This window comes from Trichechus manatus, unplaced genomic scaffold (genome assembly GCF_000243295.1).
Source record: "Trichechus manatus latirostris isolate Lorelei unplaced genomic scaffold, TriManLat1.0 scaffold00119, whole genome shotgun sequence".
NCBI classification, from domain to species: domain Eukaryota; kingdom Metazoa; phylum Chordata; class Mammalia; order Sirenia; family Trichechidae; genus Trichechus; species Trichechus manatus.
This window is the reverse complement of record NW_004444055.1, coordinates 8,133,088-8,156,815: the sequence shown is the minus strand read 5'-3', so window position 1 is coordinate 8,156,815 and position 23,728 is coordinate 8,133,088. Positions and strand designations below refer to the sequence as shown.

The 23,728-nt window shown below is 44.7% G+C and overlaps 1 protein-coding gene across 5 annotated transcripts in view; it reads right to left on the bottom strand.

The window, feature by feature from the left end:
• The window catches only part of PLXNC1 (plexin C1), a 183,844-nt gene extending 162,400 nt beyond the window's left edge, over window positions 1-21,444 (bottom strand). For 4 of the 5 annotated variants that reach the window (XM_023738574.1, XM_023738575.1, XM_023738572.1 and 1 more), the window contains exon 1: window positions 20,316-21,444. In XM_023738574.1, coding sequence (XP_023594342.1) covers window positions 20,316-21,377 — 1,062 coding nt within the window. In that variant the 5' untranslated portion in view covers window positions 21,378-21,444. The remainder of the gene's footprint in view (window positions 1-20,315) is intronic. The other variant, XM_004384207.2, reaches the window with a different exon arrangement.
• Window positions 21,445-23,728: the final 2,284 nt, after the last annotated feature.

Genomic DNA, 23,728 nt, shown 5'->3' with positions numbered 1-23,728 from the left:
AGGCTGGCTCCTTTTAATCTTTCAGGTCTCAAGTTAAATGTCACCTCCTCATGAACACGACTATAGTTCTCCCATCCCTACACCAGCTGGTATTCTGTATCGCATCATCCCATTTGTTTCCTTCAAACCACTTATTATGATTATTGTTTTTTAAAAAACTAATTTATTGTCTGTCTGCCAGTAGATTATAAACTCTACAAGAGTTATTCTACACTTTGAATCCAGCATGAACCTCAGTGTTGTCATGCAGTAGGTTGTCAATAAACATTTATTGAATGAATAAATACCTGGATCAGTGTTTGAAAACTTTAAGTCAATATCTCATCAGTCACCCCTGTCACATTGCTGTCGTAATTTTGTTAGGTGCCACTGAGGCGGTTCCAACTCATAGCATCCCTATGTACAATAGAATGAAACACTGCCCTGTCCTGCGCCATCCTCACAATCAGCTCATCTTTGCAGCCACTGTGTTAATCCATCTTGCTGAGGGTCTTCCTCTCTTTCACTGACCCTCTACTTTACCAAGCATGCTGTCCCTCTCCAGGGACTGGTGCCTCCTGATAACATGTCCAAAGTACATGAGATGAAGTCTCGCCATCCACCCCTCCTAGGAGCATTCTGGCTGTACTTCTTCCAAGACAGATTTTGTCTTTCTTCTGACAGTCCATGGTGTATTCAATATTCTTCACCAACACCATAATTCAAAGGCATCAATGTTTCCTCGGTCTTCCTTATTCATTGTTCAGCTTTCCCATGCATATGAGGCAATTGAAAATGCCATGGCTTGGGTCAGGCACACCTTAGTTCTCAAAGTTACATCTTTGCCTTTGAACACTTTAAAAAAGATCTTTTGCAGCAGATTTGCCCCAATGTAATATGTCGTTTGATTTCTTGATTGTTGCTTCCATGGGTGTTGTCTTAGTTATCTAGTGCAGCTATAACAGATATACCACACGTAGACAGTTAGAACAAAGAGAAATTTATTCTCTCACAGTCTAGAGGCTAGAAGTCCGAATTCAGGATGCTAGCTCCAGGGCAAGGCTTTCGGTCTCTGTTGGCTCTGGAAGAAGGTCCTTGTCATCAATCTTTCCCAGTCAAGGAGCTTCTCAGCACAGGGACCCCGGGTCCAAAGGACACGCTATTCTCCTGGCTCTTGTTTCTTTGTGGTATGCGGTCCCCATGTCTCTCTGCTTGCTTCTCTCTTTTATATACTAAGAGATTGGCTTGAGATAAACAACCTAATCTTGTAGATTATGTTCTGCCTCATTAACATAACTGCTGCTAATCCCACCTCATTAACATCACAGAGGTAGGATTTACCACACATAGGAAAATCACATCAGATGACAAAATGGTGGACGGTCACACAATACCGGGAATCATGGCCTAGTTAAGTTGACACACATTTTTGGGGAACACAATTCAATCCATAACAGGCATTGATTGCGGATCCAAGTAAAATGAAATCCTTGTCAACTTCAATCTTTCTCTGTTTATCATGATGTTGATCATTGGTCCAGTTAGGAGGATTTTTGTTTTCTTTATGTTGAGATGTAATCCATACTGAAGGCTGTAGTCTTTGACATTCATCAGTAGGTGTTTTAAGCCCTCTTCGCTTTCGGCAAGCCAGGTTGTATCATCTGCGTAACCTAGGTTGTTAATGTCTTCCTCCAATCCTGATGCCCTATTCGTCTTCATATAGTCCAGCTTCTCAGATTATTTGCTCAGCATATGGATTGAAGAAGTATGGTGAAAGGATACAACCCTAACCACACCTTTCCTGATTTTAAACCAGGCAGTATCCCCTTGCTCTGTTCGAACAACTGCCTCTTAGTCTATGTACAGGTTCCTCACGAGCACAATTAAGTGTTGTGGAATTCCAATTATTTGAAATGTTATCCATAATTTGTTATGATCCACACAGTTGAATGCCTTTATATACTCAATAAAACACAGGTAAACATCTTTCTGGTATTCTCTGCTTTCAGGCATTATCCATCTGACATTGGCAGCGAGGTCTCTAGTTCCACATCTTGTTCTGAATCTGGCTGGAATTTCTGGCAGTTCCTTGTTAATGCACTGTTACAACTGCTTTTGAATTATCTCCAGCAAAATTTTACTTGTGTGAGACATTAATGATATTGTCTATAATTTTTGCATTCTGTTGGATCACCTTTCTCTGCAATGAACACAAGTATGGATCTCTCCTAGTCAGCTGGCCGACTAGCTGTCTTCCAAATTACTTGGCATAGACAAGTGAGCACCTCCAGCACTGCATCCTTTTGTTGAAACATCTCAATTGGTATTCATCAGTTTCTGGAACCTTGTTTTTTGCCAATGTCTTCAGTGCAGCGTGGGCTTCTTCCTTCAGTACCATCAGTTCTTGATCATGTGCTACCTCTTGAAATGGTTGAACATTGACTAATTCTTTTTGGTACAGTGACTCTCTGTATTCCTTTCATCTTCTTTTGATGCTTCCTGCATCTTTCAATATCTTGCTCATAGAATCCTTCAATATTGCAAGTGGAAGGTTTAATGTTTTCTTCAATTCTTTTAGTTTGAGAAATGACAAATATGATATTCCCTTTTGGTTTTCTAACTCCAGGTCTTTGCACATGTCATTATAATACTTTACTTTGTGTTCTCGAGCTGCCCTTTGAAATCTGCTGTTCAGCTCTTTTACGTCATCATTTCTTCCTTTCACTTTAGCTACTCAATGTTCAAGAGCAAGTTTCAGAGTCTCTTCTGACATCCATTTTTGTCTTTCCTTTCTTTCCTGTCATTTTAATGACCTCTTGCTTTCTTCTTGTATGATGTCCTTGATGTCATTCCCACAATTCATCTGGTCTTCAGTCATTAGTGTTCAATGGGTCAAATCTATTCTTGAGATGACTTCTAAATTCAGGTGGGATATACTCAAGGTCATATTTTGGCTCTCGTGGACTTGTTTTAATTTTCTTCAGCTTCAACTTGAACTTGCATATGAGCAATTGATGGTTTGTTCCACAGTCAGCCCTTGGCCTTGTTCTGATTGATGATATTGAGCCTCTCCATTGTCTCTTTCCACAGATGTAGTTGATTTGATTCCTGTGTATTCCATCTAGTAAGGTCCATGTGTATAGTCGCTGTTTATGTTGTTGTAAAAACGTATTTGCAATGAAGAAGTCGCTGGTCTTGCAAAATTCCATCATGTGATCTCCAATGTCGTTTGTATCAACAAGGCCATTTTTTCCAACTATTGATCCTTCTTCGTTTCCAGTTTTCACATTCCAATCACCAGTAATTATCAACGCATCTTGATTGCATGTTCGATCAATTTCAGACTGCAGAAATTGGTAAAAATCTTCAGCTTCTTCATCTCTGGACTTAGTGGTTGGTGCATGAATTGGAATAATAGTCGTACTAACTGGTCTTCCTTGTAGGCATATGGATATTATCCTATCACTGAAAACATTGTACTTCAGGATAGATCTTGAAATGTTCTTTTGAAGATGAATGTGACGCCACTCCTCTTCAATTTGTCATTCCTGTCATAGTAGACCATCTGATTGTCCAATTTGAAATGGCCAATACCAGTCCATTTCAGCTCACTAATACCTAGGATATCACTCTCTATGCATTCCATTTCATTTTCTACGATTTCCAGTTTTCTTAGATTCATACTTCGTACATTCCATGCTCCAATTATTAACGGATGCTTGCAGCTCTTTCTTTTCATTTTGAGTCACGCCACCTCAGCAAATGAAGGCCCTGAAAACTTGACTCCATCCATGTCATTAAGGTCAACGCTACGTTTAAGAGGCAGCTCTTCCCCAGTCATACTTTGAGTACCTTCCAACCTGAGGGCCTCATCTTCCGGCACTATATCAGACAATGTTTTGCCTCACTGGCTAATTTTTTCAGAAGTAGACAGCCAGGTCCTTCTTCCTAGTCTGTCTCAGACTGGAAGCTCTGCTGAAACCTGTCCATCATGGGTGACTCTAGTGGTATTTGAAATACTGGTGGCATAGCTTCCAGAATCACAGTAACATGTAAGCCATCACAGTATGACAAACTGACAGATGAGTGGTGGTAATCATTGTAGATATCTCAAAATACAGTTTACGCTCCTTCCTACTTTGAAAGTATGGTAGTTCCTGCTGCTAGATCTTGCTATTTAATGTGTTAGGATACCTGAATATATTTCAAATTTTTAAAAGTCTTATTATGTATCTGTATATTAATATAATTGGTTTAATTTGCAATCCAATGCTTTTATGTATTTAAACACATTATTCTGAGAAGAGGTCTGTTGGGTTCAACGAAGGTCCACAGCACAAGAGCTCCACAGGCTCAGAAGCTCTGGGTTAGAGGACACAGAGATATTGCTAAGCACACCTCAACTACCTGCTGCTCTAGGCTACCTTTCTCCCACTGCCTCAGAGAAGCAAGGGTCAGCACTTGGAATCCATTTTTTAAAAGTGGTGACAGAGAGGGAGAATGGAGCCCCAGGAGGATGTCGATGAGCAGTCATCAGGAACAGCTGGTGTGTTAGATAACTAACTTCTCAAGAGGACACTTCCAAGACCAGGTTGAAGGGAGACGGGAGAATGGCAGAGGATCCTGCCTCATTGGTCATGGACTGACAGGGAAACCCTTCCCTCTTGGCTACTTGGTTTTTACTTCTCCTATAGCTCAAGTGTTGACTCCTTTGGAAACACCTATCCCCACCCCATTATAACTCTTATCTTACTGTGATATAATCATCAATCTTCCCATCTGTCTTCTCCACTAACTGGAGGCACACACCTTCTTTTCAGTTCAACAAACATAAATTATTATACGTTGGATGCATTATAGATGCCTAGGAAACAAAGATGAGTCAGACCTGGCCACTCCCCTCGAGGCACATATAGCCCAAAGAGGACTGTGTTGGGCCCAATACTGAGTCTGGCACAAAGTGGTCACTCTGTTAGGAAAGGTGGATTCCTAATTCCCTTTCCGACTGCCTACTTCGTGGCTCTTCCTGGATGTCTGTCTTAGTCATCTAGTGTTGTAACAGAAATACCACAATTGTGTGGCTTTAAAGGACAAAAATTTATTTTCTCACAGTTGCAAGGCTAAAAGTTCAATCAAGGTCTTGGATGTGTCAATTGTTTCCTTGTCAGTAGTCTCAGACATTCCTTGGTTCCTTGGTGTTCCTTGGCTTGTAGATGCTCCTCGCATGGCTTCTGTCTTCTCTTGTATGTATGTCTTCGGTCTTCTCTTGTATCTGTGTCTATTCTGCTTTTTTTATAACTCAGAAGTGATTAAAGATCTACCCTACATTGGTATGGCCTCATTAACATAACAGAAGAAAAATCCTATTTCCCAACAAGATCACATCCAATTTGTGAGAGACAGTTTCTGATCTCTCCCCATCTCAGTCTACAGATGGCCTATAGGAATTCAACATGTATCTTGGGGGGGGGGGGGGCACAATGCAATCCATAACAATGCCCCAAAGACATCTAAAGATCAATAAAAATTACATTCATCTTCTAATTGATCACCAATACTTCTCAATTCTACATCTTAAAAAGCAATTTCATTTAATCCCTCTCTCCACCTTCGCTAACACAACCTCAGTTCAGGTCTTTAATATCCCTCAGTTGGATTAGCGCAAAAAACAGAATCCATCTGTTTCTCTCCATATTTGTCGCCACCACTCTAGACCAAACCAACGTTATTTCTTGCCTAGACTACTACAGTAGCCTCCTACAGATCTCTGTGCTTCCACTGTGCCCAATTTCTCATCCATTTCCCACAAGCAGCCATTATTTAGGAATCCAAATCCAGTCATTTCACTTCCCTTCTAAGGCTCCCTTATCCTTTGAGAATAAAATGCAATCTTCTTCCACAGTCTACAAGGCCAATAAGATCGAGCCCCTACTTCCTTCTCCAATCTCCTCTCAAAACACTCTCTCTCACTATCTCCCGATACTCAACCACACTACCTCTTTGTTCTTCAAACCAATCCAGCCCTTCTCCCCTTTGATCTCTCGCACTTGGTCTCCAGTCTGCTTGGAATGCTCTGTCCCCAGCTCTCTGTGGGAACACCTATCACTACCCTTTGTCATCCTCATCAATATCACCTTCTTGAAGAAAACTTTCCCCAGAGCCCTACCTAAAATGGCCTCACCTTGTCATATCACCAGTTTTGTTCCCTTATAGCCTCAATTTCAATCTCAGTTTCCTCATGAGTAAAATGGAAGTAAAAATATTACCTCCCTTGTAAGGTTCTGGTGAAGATATTAAATGAGTTAATGTTGGTAAAGTCCTTAGATAATACTTGGTACCCAGTAGGCACTCTGTAAGTGTTGTCTATCATTTTCTATCATATTTTCTCATTCTTTTTAAAAAATGTATTGTGGCAAAATATCTGTAACAAAAATGTGCTGTATTAACCATTTTTAAGTGTACAATTCAGTGGCATTAATTACTTTCACCATGTTATGCACCCATAACCACTGTCCATTTCCAAAAGTTTTTCATCACTCCAAAAAGTAACTCTGTACCCGTTTAGCAATAACTCCCCAGTCCCTTCTCTCCAGCCCCTGGAACTCACTAATCTGCTTTTGTCTCTATGCAGTTGCCTATTCTAGGTAGCTCCTATAAGTGGGATCATAGAATATTTGTTCTTTTGTGTCTGACTTATTTCACTAAACATAATGTTTTCAAAGTGTCTCTCTGGATGGTGAACATCGTTAATGTGCTTGACTATTAATTGAAAGGTTGGAAGTTCAAGCATCCACCTAGAGGCACCTTAGAAGAAAGGCCTAGTGATCTACTTCTGAAAACTCAGTATTGAAAATTCTATGGCGCACAGTTATACTCTGAAACACATGAGATCGCCATCAGTCAGAGTCACCTCAGCAGCAACTGGTTAACTAGTTAATGTTTTCAAGGTTCATCCATGTCATAGCATGTATCAGAACTTCATTTCTCTTTATGGCTGAATAATATTCCACTGTAAGAATATACCACATTTTGTTTATCCATTCATCTGTTGATGGACATTTGGACTGTTTCCACCTTTTGGCTATTGTGAATAATGTTAAAATGAACGTTGGTATACAAGTATCTGTTTGAGTCTCTGCTTTTTGGGTATATACCTAAGAGTGGAATTGCTGGATCATATGGTAATTCTATGTTTAAGTTTTTGAGGAACGGTCAAACTGTTTTCTACAGTGACTGCCTCATTTTACATTCCCACCAGGGATGCACTAGGATTCCAATTTCTTCACATCCTCACCAACACTTGTGATTTTTCTGATAATAGCCATCCTGGTGGGTGTGAAGTGGTATCTTATTGTGGTTTTGATTTGTATCTCCCTAATGACTAATGAGAGGAGCCCTGGTGGAACAGTGGTTAAGAGCTCAGCTGCTAACTGAAAGGTAGGTGGTTCAAACCCACCAGCAGCTCTGTGGGATAAACATGTGGCAGTTTGTTTCTGTAAAGATGACAGCCTTGGAAACTCTATGGGGCAGTTCTGCTCTGTCCTATAGGGTCACTATGAGTTGGAATCAACTCAATGGCAGTGGATTTTAATGACTAATGAATGGACTTAAACATACCAACAATCATGAAGATGGCGTAGGACGGGGCAACACTTCATTCATTGTATACAAGCTCACTGTCAGAGTTGACTCGACAACAACTAACAATAACAACAACAATGACTAATGATGCTGAGCATATTCTTATGTGCTCACTGGCCATTTGTATATATTCTTTGGAGAAATGTTTATTCAAGTCCTTTGATTTTCTTAATTGGGTTATTTGTCTTTTTGCTGTTGTGTTAATAGGAGTTCTTTATACATTCTGTATATTAAACTCTTATCAGATGTGTGGTTACAAAATATGCTCTCCCATTCTGTGGGTTCTCTTTACTTTCTTGATAAAATCCTTTGATGCACAAAATCTTGATGAAGTCCACTTTACCTACTTTTTTTTCTTTTGTTGCTCCAGCTTTTGGTGTCATATCTAAGAACCCACTATCAAAAACAAAATCTTAAAACTTCACTCCTATATTTTCTTCTAAGAGTTTTAGTTTTATATTTAGGTCACTGATCCATTTTGAGTTAGTTTTCATGTATGGTGTGAGCTATGGGTCTAACTTCATTCTTTTGCATGTGGATATCCAGTTGTCTTAGCATCATTTATTGAAGAGACTGTTTTTCTCCACGGAATGGACTTGGAACCCTTGTCAAAAATCAATTGGTCATAGATGTATGGGTTTATTTCTGGATGCTGAATTCTTTTTCATTGATCTGTATATCTGTTCTTATACCAGCACCACACTGTTTTGATTACTGTAGCTTTGTAGTACATTTTGTATTGGGAAGTGTGAGTCCTTCTACTTTGTTTTTCTTTTTCAAGATTGTTTTGGCTATTTGGGGCTCCTTGTAATTCCATATGAATTTGAGGATCAGCTTTTCCATTTCGACAACAAAGGTTGTTGGATAGCTATCATTTTTTAATATAAAAAATAACTTTTCAATTGTTTGCTATGTATTTCTTATCTACTCTATTTACCACTGATAAAAAACATTTTCACACAGTACTTGGCACATATTAGGAGCTCAAGAAATGTATTTGTTTGAGCTAATGATTGTCCTTCTAACCAGTTACTTTGACCCTAGTCTTGCCTCTCCAACTCATCTTCTGAATAATCTTTCATGTCTGCTTATAACCCTGCTGTTGCCCCTGTCAACCACAGCCATGGTTTTTACACTCATGCTCAGCAGATCCTAGAAGTTCCTTTGAGATGTCTCAGGGACAGGCATGGGACGGTACAAGTTGTAGGGTTCTGGGTACCTCCCAACCCCCTCTTCACACCTATATCCCCAGCAGTTGGCAATGGTCTCATCCAGAGCAGCAGGCCAATAATGATTTGCTAACCTTTTTCTCATATGGAGCTTCTGGTTAAGATTTATTTTAAAGTCGGGGTTTGGAAAGTCTGAAAATGACTGACCATCAGGATAAAATCCAAGACCTTTGCCTGTCCCATTAAGCTCTTCACCATCTGGACCTGCACACTCATTTCTGGACACTCTCCAGCCAGAGTGAGTGACTTGCAGCTCACAAGCTTCCTCAACTTCCCGTGTGTGCACAAGCTGTTCCTTCTCTCCAGAACTCTCCTTCCTGCCTTCTCCATTTGGCTGACTTGTACGTGTTCTTCAAGACACAGCTCAAGCATCACCTCTCTGAAGCTTCTTAGAAACTCACAGGCTGAGTCTGACGACATTCCTTGGGGCTTCCACAGCACCTTTTTTGTTAATCAGTATTACAACTAGTACCACACTGTATTGTAGTGCTGTTTTACGCTCAGTCGTTCCATCACAGCAGGGGTTGGCAAACTACTACCTGTGGGCCAAATGCGTATGGCCGATGAGCTAACATTTTTTAAACGGTTGCCAAAAAAAATCAAAAGAATAATGTGTTGCAATAAGTGAAATTATATGAAATTCAAATTTTAGTGTCCACAAATTAGTTTTATTAAAACACAGCCCCACTTGTGCATTTATGTATTGTCTATGGTGGCTTTCATGCTATAGCAGCAGAGTTGAGTAATTGCCGGAGAGAGCATATGTGGTCTGCAAAGCCTGCAAAGATATTGATTATCTGACCCTTTGCAGAAAACATTTACTGACCCTTGCATAACAGCATTGGCCAGGGGGGTGTCTGGGGATTGCTGGGGTCAAATCCCCCTCATTACTTCTCTAAGGAAAACAATATACGTAACTACTGAATAGAAAAGTCAAACTTACATGAAAATCAACGATAGAAACTGTGAAACATAGGTGACAATTCTATTTGTTTTGTGACAGCATAAAAGTTAGCATTTTCATCAAGATAGACTATTAAAGCAAAGAAAAACTATGAGCACATTTCATGAAGAAATCTACCACTGCCATGGCCCTGCTCCTACAAACATGTTAGACCCATGAGATGTACAAATCCCACCCCCACCCCTCGCAGACTTTGGGATTTCTCACAGTAGACTTCAGTCTTCACTATCTAAATATTCCCAAAGTGTCAGCGCATATTCAGGGATGACAGTGGTCACCAAGCTTTAGGGCAGGCAGAGATGGGATTGTGCTATTGTAGTCAAGATATTGGTCACAGTGTGGGCTTTTCCACTGTTCCATTCTAAGGGAACCCACTCACAGTGCCTGCTGGAGGCCCTCAGACATGTTTGATCCCCTTCTTCTCATTGGACCAGGGGTCAGGACCTGCTCCAAGGGCAACAAACCCTACACTTAACTAGGACTCATAATCGGGTATGAAAAGATGCATTGGACCTGATTCACTCTCTCTCCTGGTAACTTGTACTAAATAACATAGAAAGACATTGCCAGTTAGTCGCTGAGGCAGAAGATGAAATGCTATTGAGAGGTAAAGGGGGGTCAAGGCAGGCTGAGGCAGTCGGGTGGTGATGGGCAGGTGTTTGAGGAAGCAGAGGAGGCCATCTGGACATAAGAAAGCAGCCATGCTAAGTCATGTTAACAGTGAGACCTTAGAGTGAGCATCCATCACTTCCTGCTGCAGAGCTCCTTCAAGCTGCCTTGAATCCAGAGCCACCCTCCAACGCTTTATCAAGGAGCCCTGTCCCATGACTATTAATAATCATGAAGGTGATGATAGTAAACACTTCTGTAGCATTTGCTATGGGTCAAGTAGTGTTCCAAGAAATCTATACATACTAGCTCATTAATCTGGGCAATAATCCTAAGAAGTAGGCACTTTTACTATCATCATTTATAGATGAAGAAAGTGAGACACAGAATGTTTCAATAATTTGCTCGAGGTCATGCAGCTGGTAAGTGGCAGCTTTGATCCCACGTGATCTGGCTCCAGAGTTTATGACTGTAACCACTACACAGCACTGCTCCTATTCCTAGATTTCCATGGGATTACCACGTTTCTGTCCACTAAGCCCTACCTCCCTTATTTAAGCTGCTTAAGTAAATCTTTGTTCCATGCAACCAGCTGAGCCTGGTGAGGATAGAAACTGGTATCAGGAGTGATGTACAGAACAGACTCTGGGAGAGAATGGCGGGTGTGTGGAATTGCTTCTGGTGTGCAGCAGAGTGGAAGACTCTAGAAATCCTCCCACTTTCTGAAATGAAATGCAAATAGTCTGTTGTATACAAGAGTAAGGGAGCCCATGTTCATGGATAAGAAGACTTAACACTGAAAATGTCAATAGTACTCAAAGGGATCTATAGATATAATGCGATCCTGATCCAAATTCCAATAACATTCTTTAACAAGATAGAAAAACTAATCACAAACTCTTTGCTAAGAGGCCATGGATAAGTAAAGCATTATTGAAGAAGAGCAACCAAGTAGAAGGCCTCACACTTCCTGATCTCCGAATTTACTACACAGCCACGATAGTACTGGTACTGGTACAACAACGGACACATAGACCAATGAAACGGAATTGAGAGCCCAGAAGTAAATCCAACCACCTACAGACAGCTGATCTTCAACAAAAGACCAAAGTCCATTAAATGGGGGAGGAGACAGTCTCTTTAACAAATGCGGCTGGCAAAACTGGATATCTATCTGTAGAAAAATGAAACAGGACCCATACCTTACACCATACACAAAAACTAACTCAAAATGAAACAGAGACCTAACTATAAAACCTACAACTATAAAGATCATGGAAGAAAAAACAGGTATAACCCTAGCGGCACAAAAACATGGCATAAATAGAATACCAACCATAACTAAAAATGCACAAACAGCAGAAGATAAACTAGATGAACGGGGCCTGCTAAAAATTAAATGCTTACGCTCATCAAACGACTTCTCCAAAAGAGTAAAGAGAACCTACAAACGGGGAAAAAATTGGCTACGACATATCTGATAAGAGGTTAATCTCTAAAATATATAGAAAACTTCAACACCTTAACAACCAAAAGACAAACAATCCAACTGATAAATCATCAAAGGACACAGACGCTTCTCCAAAGAAGACATTCAGGCAGCTAACAAACACATGAAGAAATGCTCGTGATCATTAGCCATTAGAGAGATGCAAATTAAAACTACAATCAGATACCATTTTATCCTGACATCAATGGCACTAATCAAAAAAACAGAAAACAACAAATGCTGGCAAGGTTGTGGGGAGACTGGAATTCTTATACACTGCCGATGGGAATGTAAAACAGTACAACCACTATGGAAAATGATATGGTGCTTCCTTAAAACGCTAGAAATATAAATACCATATAATCCAGCAATCTCACTCCTAGGTACATACCCTAGAGAAATAAAAGCCATGACACAAATAGACATATGCCCACCCATGTTCACTGCAGCATTATTCACAACAGCAAAAAGATGGAAAAAACCTAAATGCCCCTCAATGGATGAATGGAGAAACAAACTGTGGTACATACACACAATGGAATACTACACAATGATAAAGAATAACAACAAATCTGTGAAACATCTCAAAATATGGATGAATTATGTCTAGTGAAATAAGTCAATCACAAAAAGACAATATGGTGCCAGACTACTATTAAAAAAAAAAAAAACAAGGAAAAGTTTACGCAGAGGAAAAAAACTTTCTTTGATGGTTACTAGGGAAGGGAAAGGGAGGGAGGGTAACTACTAAATAGATAGAAGACACGTGGTAATACTGGTGAAGGGAAAGGCAATACACTCTCTGGGGGAAGTCAGTACAACATGTCAACGGCAAAGGAAGACATTGAGATGAACACAAGAACAAAGGGCAACTACAGCAATTACTGTAACACAGACAATCGTGCAACAACAGTATTAACAAACAATAATCTACAAAGAGATACACAAGTAGATAGATATGCTAAAGAGGCATTGGAGGATGTAAGGGAGCGCACCCACCTGCAGATACAGGTTAGGTTGTGGATATCTCTACATACATATTTGTAGATGTTGCATGTATACTAATATAGACAATAGAACATACAAGGTGCATAGTCATGCAAACTTCTTATGCACAACCAAACACATCCTGGGGTGAAGACACTAGGCCTGAAGGCTAAGGACCATAGACTCGGGGGACATCTATGTCAATTGGCATAACATAGTACATAAAAACAATGTTCTATATCCTACTTTGGTGAGTAGCGTCTGGGGTCTTAAAAGCTTGTGAATGGCCATCTAAGATACAACTAGTGCTCCCTTCCTGTCCGGAGTAAAGGAAAGTGAAGAAAACCAAAGACTCAAGGGTGCAGTTAGTCCAAAGGGCTAACCGACCACATGCACCACAGTCTATATGACCCTGAGACCAGGAGAACTAGATGGTGCCCAGCTACCACTACTGACCTCTCTGACCGGAATCACAAGAGAGGGTCCCGGACAGAGCAAGTGAAAAATGTAGAGCAAAAAATCAAATTCATAAAAAAAGACCAGGCTTACTGGTCCAACAGAGACTGGAGGAACCCCCGAGACTATGGCCTGTGCACAGCCATTCCTGGAAACCACCTTCCAGCCAAGCAATAGACAGGCCTAAAAAATAAATAATAACACCCAAAAAGAACGTGCATAATAGAACAAACAATTTGCCCAAAAGCAGAGACAAGAAGTCAGGGAGGGGTAGGAAAACCAGACAAAAGGAAACATAGAATCCAGGGTGGAAATGGGCAGAGTGCTGACACAGTGTGGGGACTGCAACCAATGTTACCGAACACTTTGTATACAATTTGTTGAATAGGAAACTAGTTTGCTCTGTAAACTTTCACCCAAAACACAACAAAATATCTTTTAAAAAAAGAGCAAAGGTGCTAATTAAGCAAAGACCTGTAGATTCTTGGGAGTCAGACTATAAGACAAAAATGCTAAGTCTTTAGAGTGTTTTCTGGATATTGCTTTCGAGCGTTTAAAAGAGAATAAGGAATATAATAGGAGTAGTATGAGTTGGTTTCTTTTTATGGTCATAAGTAAAATGCAATGGAAAAATGGGACAGGTTTTTATCCCAGGTGCCACAGTTGGAATCACAAGGAAGATCAGGGGCATTGTTACTTTACAGCAGTGGTTCTCAAACTTGAGCATGCATTAGAATCATTTAGAACTCAGAGGGCTTGTTAAAACACAGATTGCCAGTCTCACCCAATCAAAGTTTTTGATTTAGTAAGTCTGAGGTGAGACCCAAGAATTTGCATTTCCAGCAAGTTCCTAGGTGATGCTGCTGCTGCTAGTCCAGAAACTACACGTTGAGAATCATCGTTCTACGGCATAAAGCCCTTTTCTCTGGTAGTTAAAAGGCATGGTCGTGCCCATTATTAAATTGTAACACCGAAGTTCCAACGATGTTGTGTTTCTGTGCTCAAAGTCAATTCCCAGGTCAGCATAACCAGAAGCCTATTCCAATGAATGGAGATATATGGGAAGAGTAGGAGGAGTGGAGGTTGCCAGAGAGCCTAGAACTAGGGAAGAAAGAGGTCCATCTGCCCTATCCTGGTGCTGTTTCCAATCAAGGCTCTCACACATCAGACATTAAGAGAAAGACAATGGTTAAGAGAGTATAAAAGACCACAATTCAATCAAGCGTGGCTGCCAACTACAGAAAACTTTCCCAACGTGATCCCCCAAGACCCTTCGTTTATTCATTCCACAAATATTTCTAAGGCCCCTACAACATACCAGGCCCTATGCTAGGTACTGAGTTTAATTCAGAACAAAAGTTTACAAGGTTCCTTCCCTTCTGGGGCTTACATTTTAGTTGTGGCTGTTAATAATCATATAAGACAGTCTGTAAACCTGATTTGACAATCTGAGATCTCTGCATTTAGTTTGTGAGCTAGGTTGTCTCCACAAACAAAAACTAGGAAGCAGCCTTCCGAGGCCCTGCAGCCCTGACCACCGTCTGAGGTTTATAGGCCTGAATACAAAGAACACTAACACTGTCTAGAAATTGATGCCTGGAGAACTATAACTCTTCCAGAGTCAGAACTTCAAATGGTCAAGTAAGCAGAACTAGGAAATTACTTCACAACCAAGGATACTCTGTCCACAAGCAGCTGGTCTTACCCAGGGGCCCAGCTTGCAGGTGGCCTCGCTTGTTCCTTGCAGGATAGGATTGGCATCCGAACCCAATGTCCATGGTGCTGGACTGTCCGTGGCTGTGGTTAAGAGCTCAGGCCTTAGAGCCAGATCACTAAAATTCCAAATCTTCTGCCATTTAACAGTTGTAGAACCTTATTGATCAGAGCCCTGGTGGCTCAGTGGTTAAGAGCTCGGCTGTTAACCAAAAGGTCAGCAGTTCAAATCCACCAACCACTCCTTGGAAACCCTATGGGGCAATTCTACTCTGTCCTATAGGGTCACTATGAGTCGGAATCAACTGGACGGCAATAGGAATGAATGGTTTTTTTTGTTTGTTTGTTTGTTTTTTTTTTTTTTTTTGGTTTAGAACCTTATTGAGCTCTTTGGGCCTCAATGTTCACATTTGTAAAGTCATAATAATAATCACAGTCCTTGCCCCATATGGTGACTATGACAATCAACTGAAAATAAGGCATTTAAAGTGCCTAGCACAGAGCCTGGCACATAGTAACTATTCAGTGGATACTACCTAATGTTGCGTTTTCCCTCCTTCTAAGTGGGTGCTATCATTGCCGTTGCTCTTTTTGAATGCAGCTTTGCATATCAGATGTTTATAGGGGTAAAATTCACCATCATGGAGCAATGGTTAAGTGCTTGACTACTAACTCGATTACTAGCTGAAAAGTTGGCAGTTCGAATCCACCCAGAGGCGCCTCAGAAGACAGGCCTGGTGATCTGCTTTTGAAAGGTCACAGCCTTGAAAACCCTACGGAGCAGTTCTACTCTGTACACACCGGGTCCCCGTGAGTCGGAATCGGTAACTAACAACAACAACAAAGCAAAATGGCTTGATAGGATCATAACAGAAACTAAAAGCAAAAAGCCTCTGCCATCAAGCCAATTCTGACTCATAGCAACCCCGTAGGACAGAGTAGAACTGCCCCATAGGATTTTCAAGGCTGTAAATCTTTACCGAAGCAGACTGCCACATCTTTGTCCGGTTGAGCAGCAAGCAGCTGGTAGGTTTGAACTGCTGACCTTTCGGTTAGCAGTCGAGCGCTTTAACCACTGCGCCACCAGGGCTCCTCTAACAAAAACTAGAGGAGGAATAAACATCATGGGAAAATTATGGATTTTGAGGTCAACAAGCCGCACTGCCAAGTGGTCCTGGGATGTCACTTCCGCACAGAATAGCTAGATGTGCCTTAGGAGGCTGTCTGCTGGAGAGCCTGTGAGCATTCTGTCGTTGTCTGCATGACAGTTAAATTATGTCAGGATTGAGACTGTGAGTGTACAAGAAGGGGATGTGTCTCCCCACAAGGGGCAGAAAGAACTAGAGAAGTTAGTCCTGTCTGCCAACACTATAGGGAAACATGCCACCCTCAGTTTCTGCAGGGTAGGGGGCAGCCTTGTTCGTACCCCAAGTGACCCCTAGGACCCAACTATGGCGACCAGACAAATCTGGAACAATCATACTTCACAAAATGGAGTATAAACACTTTTCTAGGAGTAGCACTGATGTGCCTGGGGTAGTGGGAGTTTAGAGACGGAGGATGTGAAATTAATTAACTTGTACATAACTTAAAACATTCATTTTTTGTAATAACACAAGCACAGATATATTATGGAGTAGAATGAAAAAAATCACATGAAGTTTTAAAACATACCCCAGGATTAGGGGCACCACTGTCTTCAGGCGGCACCCTCTAGCCTCAACCTCACATTCTGTCGTGTGTGGGGGGTGTTATCTGCTATCTCTTTAGTTAGGGGAAAGAAGACCTGGTGGCGCAGTGGTTAAAGCACTCAGCTGTTAACCAAAAGGTCGGCAGTTTGAACCCACCAGCAGCTCTTCAAGAGAAAGATGAGGCAATCTACTGCCGTAAAGATTTACAGCCTTAGAAACCCTATGGGGCAGTTCTACTCTGTCCTACAGGGTTGCTATGAGTCGGAATCGACTTGACGGCAGTCGGTTTGATTTGGTTTGGTTTGGTTTGGTTTGGTTTCCTTAGGGGGACTGCAAGAGAAAGTTTGAGAAATCAGGATAGTGGAAAGAATGCAGAAGTAGACTTTAGAAGATACGGGTTCAAGCTGGAGGGCTCTGAAGCTTATTTCATTATCTTGAGCAATTCACTTAACTGATCTTGAGCTTCCTCATATGGTAAACGGGAATGTGCCTCACAGAATCCACCTCAGACTTGATGAGGGGCTCAAAACAATATCTAGGGAAGTACTCTACAAATACTCATTAGGATTATTAGTGAGATGGTCTACAGAAATCAGCTGCTTGGCATTTGGGGGCTGAAGTTAATCTGCTATAGTTCTGAAAATGTACTCAAAGTTGGTGGCAAGGCAGAAAAATAACAGCCCAGTGTGTTAACAGTTGAGTACACACTCGTTGCACAACCATCTTGTAAATTAATCCTTAGCAGGAGAAGCTGAAGGGGAGGAGAACTAGCCAAAATGAGATAAGAAGAAAACCAAGGGATGGCAAAACAGCCCAGTCAGTCCTGTCAATTTCCTACCCATGGTTGATTGAAGATGGAAAACAAGAGAGAGCCATCTACTAGAAGAGGGAGAAGGCAAGCAAATCCAGTTGCTTGTGCCTCACTGCCTGTGGAGTACTGTTAAAACCCCTGTGGCTGCGCTGAAGGAATCGCTGGGGGAATCTATGGAGGCTTCTTCTAGAGTGTTTCAAATACATCTCCTGTATTAGGCACTTGTAATTCAGTAACCCTTTTCCAAACCACACTCAAGACCTGAAAATAATATGTAGAACAAATGCTATCAAATGACATCATTCTTCTGAGTGACAACCGGGGTACACCTATCCCATGACCCCATTAAACAGGGTTGCAACCTGCTATTGTCCTTCAGTGACAAAACTGGTGGCACCTAGCACAGAACACTGCTTACACATAGCAGGCATGAAGCAAATATTTGTTGAATTAAGTACCTTATCTCCTATTTAATAGGTTAGAAAATTGTCAGCTTTTTTCACCAAAACTACCACCTTTTTCTTTTTTTTTTTTTTTCATTCAAACCCTTCCTGCAATGCAATTCCATCAAGTCTCTTAAATGCATATTAGCAGCAAGGAATTTACTTAAATTTAAAAAAACAAATAAAACTTCAAGGTCCCATCTGTGCAGTCATGGCATGCTATTGTTTGAAAACCAGAGTATATTATTTAACTTGGATGACAACCTCAGGGGGTAGCAACCCTGTCTTTCAGACTACACAGCTCTGAGCACACGAGGAGTGCTTGATAAATAACAGCACGTTTTAATTATTTATTTTTCCAATTCCAGATTTCTGGCAGCATGTGCTTACCCCTTGCTTGATTTCCAAGGCTCCTATGAAGATGGATAAACAGTTCTGTCACTTTCTCTTCCCCTCCCCATCCCAGCGCAAGTAGGAACACCTGATCAAGCCAAGAGGTGGCTTCTGAATGCATTCAGGACACCAGCTGGGTTTGGAAGGGAACTAAGTCCTCGAAGACCCAGTGGGTGGAGAGAGAGGCAGTCAAGAGAAATGTTTTGGCTCCATATATCTACACAGCTGTCAGATGGCAAAGCTTGGACTTCCCAAGTTATTACCTGCTGTGGAGCTTTGAGTTGTCTTGTAATTAACCCTAGAGACCAAGTGTGCCTAAATCTTGACAAAAGATTTAGTCTTTCAACAGAGAAGTAGATGGTGGTGATCTTGCCAAACTTGAACCATTAGATTATAAAGATCTAAAACAGACAGATATCAAATGTCAAATTATATGAGTATAACAAGACTAGGTCAGTTAGAAAGCAATATGTGTTATTTGTATATTTTTAAAAATGATACCAGTAACTAAACGAAGATGTCATCTGTCCCAGCACAGTCAAGAGGCAAGGAGGAAGATGCAAGTAACCATTGTATGCAAAAGCCCTCCCAGTGTTTTTCTCCCTGAAAAATAGGGCTAATATTTGCCAAAATATGCTTTGCAGAGAAAAGGGTTGGGGGGGGGGGGGAGGGTGTCTTTCTATACACATATTAATATACCTTACAGCCAAACCTCCCCTGTGTGGTTACACAATAAATGTACCAACACATTTTCCAAGTGGAGCCTTCTCTCCTTCCTCCTGGACTCTTTAAACAAAAACAATGGCAACACCTGTAGCCGTTAATTTCTGCTCTTTGATTTCTGTCCAGTTATAAAGGAGGCTCTCAGCAGGCTCCCCTCTCAGGAGCCATATGTGGAGTTGATGTGCCAGCAGCCTTGGAAGGGAAACAGCCTCCAGAGAAGTGCACAATAGCTCCATAATCCTCATCAACTGGACCCTCTTGAACCGCCGCTTAATTTTCTGGTCAGAGAAATGCCAATCTCAAGACTCAAACTGTGGCTGCCCTGGGAGCTCAGGGGAAGCCAATGTTGTTTGCCTGCTTCAGGCACAACGCAAGGGTGGTGTCTCTGGGCGGCGGGATCTAGTCCCCCAAGCTGCAGCTCAGGAATCGCCTGTAGCACCTCCAGCATTTTCCCTTGCTTGCCCCTCCAGGGTGAGGCTTTCACCCACAAAGCCACCTCCTGCCTCCCCATCCTTTCCCCTCAGCTGGAGACCACAACACACCCTCAGCAGATCTACAGCCCCGCCCCCTTGTACTGTTTCATGCTGAGGGTTCCGTTCCACCAAGCATCAGGCTTTTTTCCAGGCTGGCATTTACCCATGTTGAGCAGGGCACCAACTCTTCAGACCATATCACATGTGTTACTGTGTGTAGTGGGTGGGGCACAAAGCGTGAGGTGTGGCAGCAAGCCGTTTAGGTTCAAAGGCCTCTCTGCTGAGCGCAGTGTTTGGTAACTACTGACCAAGAAAGTCAAACCCACATACCCGCTGAGACTACACAGAAGGGTCAGGGCATGAACCTGGGGACGCGGTTAGCGTAAAGGGGCTGCGTGGGGAGGCTCAGTGCCAAACAAACGTCCACATTTGGACCGAGAAGGACTGCACTAGGATGCACTCACTAGAGTTTTGAGCCTAACTCCTACCCTTCCTCCGCCTTTTACATTCTTCCACCAGAAACCTTAGAACGTGCTTTAGAGTAGCCAGAGATCTCGAATACCGTTTGCGAACAGCCGTCCGGCGGCAGCCAGGGCTGTGTGAACCCGGGCGGGACCTGGTAAATACCAACCCCGGTCTCCCACCCGCTCTGCCTTCGCTGCCACGGCTCTCCAACCGGCGCGCTCCCGACGGGGTCCTGGAGGCAGGACTTACGCAGTTTTGGTCCGTCGTCTTGAAGTCCCGGCTGCAGTTACTGGCGCGCGCCTGGATCTCACTCATCCTGAAGAGGCAGAGCGCGGTGGTGGCGGGGGAGCGCCTCTCCTGGTCCTCTCCGGTGGCCGCGCTGAACACGCCCGCCCAGACGTCCAGGGCCTCCACCAGGCTGGAGGAGAGGAGCAGGCGGCGGCCATCTGGGTGACCGTGGCCGCAATCGAGGGCCGTCTGGCCCTGGAACTGCACCTCGGCTCTCTGTGCGATGCGCACCATGCTGGGCCAGCCGGTGGCGGCACCGCTGCTGTAGTTGTAGGGATAGTACGGGAAGTAGACGCTGCCGTTCCAGAGAAAGGCGTCCACAAAGTGAAGGCTGCCCGCGCTCTCGCTCAGCTTGAGGCGGCCCAGCTCCTCCGTGGGCAGGCTGCGCCCCTCCGTGTCTTTGAGAGCGATGGCCGTGTCTCGGTCGGACGCTGCCGGATTGCAGCGGCTCGCCGTCTCGGGCTCGGGCAGCACGTAGGTGGCGGCCACAGCCAGGTACCAGCGGTTCCTATCGCCCGCACGGTACACCACGCCAGCCGTCGAGCCCTGTGGGTGGCACGACACCACCTCTGTGCCGTTGCGAAGAGAGCTGCGATTCAGGTTGTCCAGGGGCCGCACCTCGCAGGCGCCCCTGTCGAAGGTCCAGCCGGTGAGCAGCAGCCCCTCGAGGCCGGCCGCCCCCTCGCGGTAGGGCAGCAGCAGCTTGCTGAAGCTGCTTCCCGGCCGGGGCCGCGCGGGGGGCGCCAGCGAGACGGGCTCTGTGCAGTTGCCCGCTTGGTCCCGGTACAGGCGCGAGAACCGGCGCTGCAGGCTGTAGTCCAGCTGGTCCAGGCAGCTGCCACTCGCCACGAACACGCCGTGCTCCTGGCTCGCCGCGATAGCTCCAATGGTTTGCTCCGACCGCCACACGGGCTCGTCCGCTCCCCAGCCAGGCGCTGCCAGAGCCAGCAGATAGGCGAGCAGGGGCAGCCGCGCGGCGGGGCGCGGGGCGCGCGGCGGCGCCTTCCTCCGAGAGACCTCCATGGGGCTAGGGGGGCCGCCCCCGGGCAGGGCGCGCGGCAACGGCGGCTCAGGCGCGCGGTGACGGAGATACGGGCGGCGGCGGCTCCTGCGCGCGCTCCAGCTCCCGCAGCCGCCCCATCCCCGCGGCTCGCCCGGGAAGGAGAGCTGGGAGGGCGGCGCGCGGCGGGCTCGCTCCGGCAGCCTGTGCAGCGGCGGTGGCGGCGGTGGCAAACCCTGCGCGCTCTGGTGCCGCTTCCTCCTCGCCCTCCTTGCCCGAGAGTTCGTCTGTGCAGCGCTGGCGCTCGCGGGGAGGTGCGGAGGGAAAGGGAGGGGACTGGCAGAGAGGAGCGAGGCGGGCGGGGAGGGCTGGAGAGGTGGGTGCGCTTGTGCGTTTCACTTTCCCATTGTGAAAGTGGAATGCAACTGGCCCCCTTCCTCATCTTCTTCCTCCTCCGCCCTCCGCCTCCTGTCCGCCCGCCCGCCCTCCCTCCACGCCCATCTCCCCTCCCCTCTAGATTCGGTGAGATAGGGAGGAGGGAAGTCTCGTAATTTGGGTTACTGTGTAGGTGGCCTCTTTCATCTATTCATAACAAAGCTGAGCCGCCTGCCGCTGCCACCGCGGCCGCCACCATCGCCCCTTGGCTCTCCCGGGGCTCCTGGGGCGCGCTAACGGCGCTTGGAGCAGGCTCCGGCGCTTGTCCGCCCGCTGGGCTGCCCCAACGCCCGGGTTTTGTTTACGTGAGCAGCAGGGAGACACCGAGGTGCCGGGAGCGGAGACTCAGGGCACCGAGGGGTTGGAGGGGAGGGCAGGGGCTCAGGCCATTGAAAGGCTGCAAGGGCGGCTGACAGGTGTGGAGCGGCGGGAGGGAGGCTCTCGGGAGATGCGGCCGGCCGAGGCCCAGGCTCAGGGGATCAAGGCGCCCCCGTGGCAGGGAGTGGGTTTCCCTGGGCCAGAGGAGTGAGGTGGGAGAAGGGCAGGCGCCAAGACTCTCGTTCTGGACAATTCCTGGGGCCGGAGCTTTCATATTTGAAAAGGTTCTCTAATCTCCCTTGGCGACGGAGTCCCAGGCTCTCCAACCTAGCACTTGGAAAGTTCTGCTCACCGTCTAGCTTTAACCATCATAGCTAACATTTATTGAGCACTTACTGAGTCCTGGGCCCTATTCTGAATTCACTACGTGGATTAAACCTCATTTAATGCTCATAGCAATCCTATTAATTACTGAATTTTATTATCATGCCCATTTAGTAGTCGTGAAAAATTACGGTGGAGAGGTTATGGAACTTTCTGGAATCCTACTGCTGGTAAACAGCAGAGCAGAATTTGAACCCATATCTGGTACCAGGGCCGCTTCCATACGCTGCTCTAGCCAAGTGACACCTGTGGCCATTACAATAACCTCCACAGGTCATTCTCTGCGGCTGGATTGAAAAGCTCGCCAAGTTAAATGCTCCAATATGCCTCACACTCCCCACCTCATTCTTCTAATCTTAGAGCCAGATAGCTTTCTTTCTCTAGAGGTTTTGCTTCTGTCTCCTTTCCTTTTAGAACCCCTGAGGCACGACCACCTCACCCAGGAAGCAAATATCTGCTGGGTTGCCTCAAAGTCCCCAAGAATTTCCAGAGCACAGCAAATTCGTTCCTGATTTCTCAGAAAGGGCCCTTCCAGAGGAGGCACAGATGCCTCCCAGCTTCCTGAGGCAGCCGGAGTCATCCACCGGCACCCTCAAAGTCTGGCAGAAGTACTAGGGGTGCACTAGGAGCGTCCTAAGGACTCTCACTGCATCCTTGGGAAATAATCTCTGTCCCTTCCCAGGCTATTTCCAGGCCAGAGACCCCAGGCAGAGGGATTGGTTGTTGCCCTTTCTTCCTTCCCCTCCAGTTCCCCTGCTCCTACAGAATGTTTTGGGAAGGGGCTGGGGAGAGTGGGCTTGCTCCAAATGCTGAGTCCCCCTGAAGGAGCAACTGTTGCAGGTTTTAAACTTCTGCAACAGTGATTCAAGTTTTCCCCAATGCTGGAAGATAAGGCAGAAGCAGGTGCCCTAGACAGTTTAAGGAAAGAAGGGTGAGGTGAGAAAGAGGCAGAGAAACATGAGTTCCTGCCCTGGTTGTGCAGTTAAAGGATCATATCGTTCAGCAGTGGCTCACATATCTGAACTAAGAGCAGCCATCTTTCCACTCATAACCCCCTCATTGGAAACTAGTTAGCATGACATTTGCCTGCCAGTAGGTAGCAAACGCTTTCTCAGGAGATATAAGGCCACCCTTTCTGTCATGGTGGTGGTAGTTGGGGTGTTGGTGAAGAGAGCGGAGGAAGAAGGGGAAAGGCCTCAGTTACTGGACTGACGTTAATCAGGAGATCTTAGGTGAA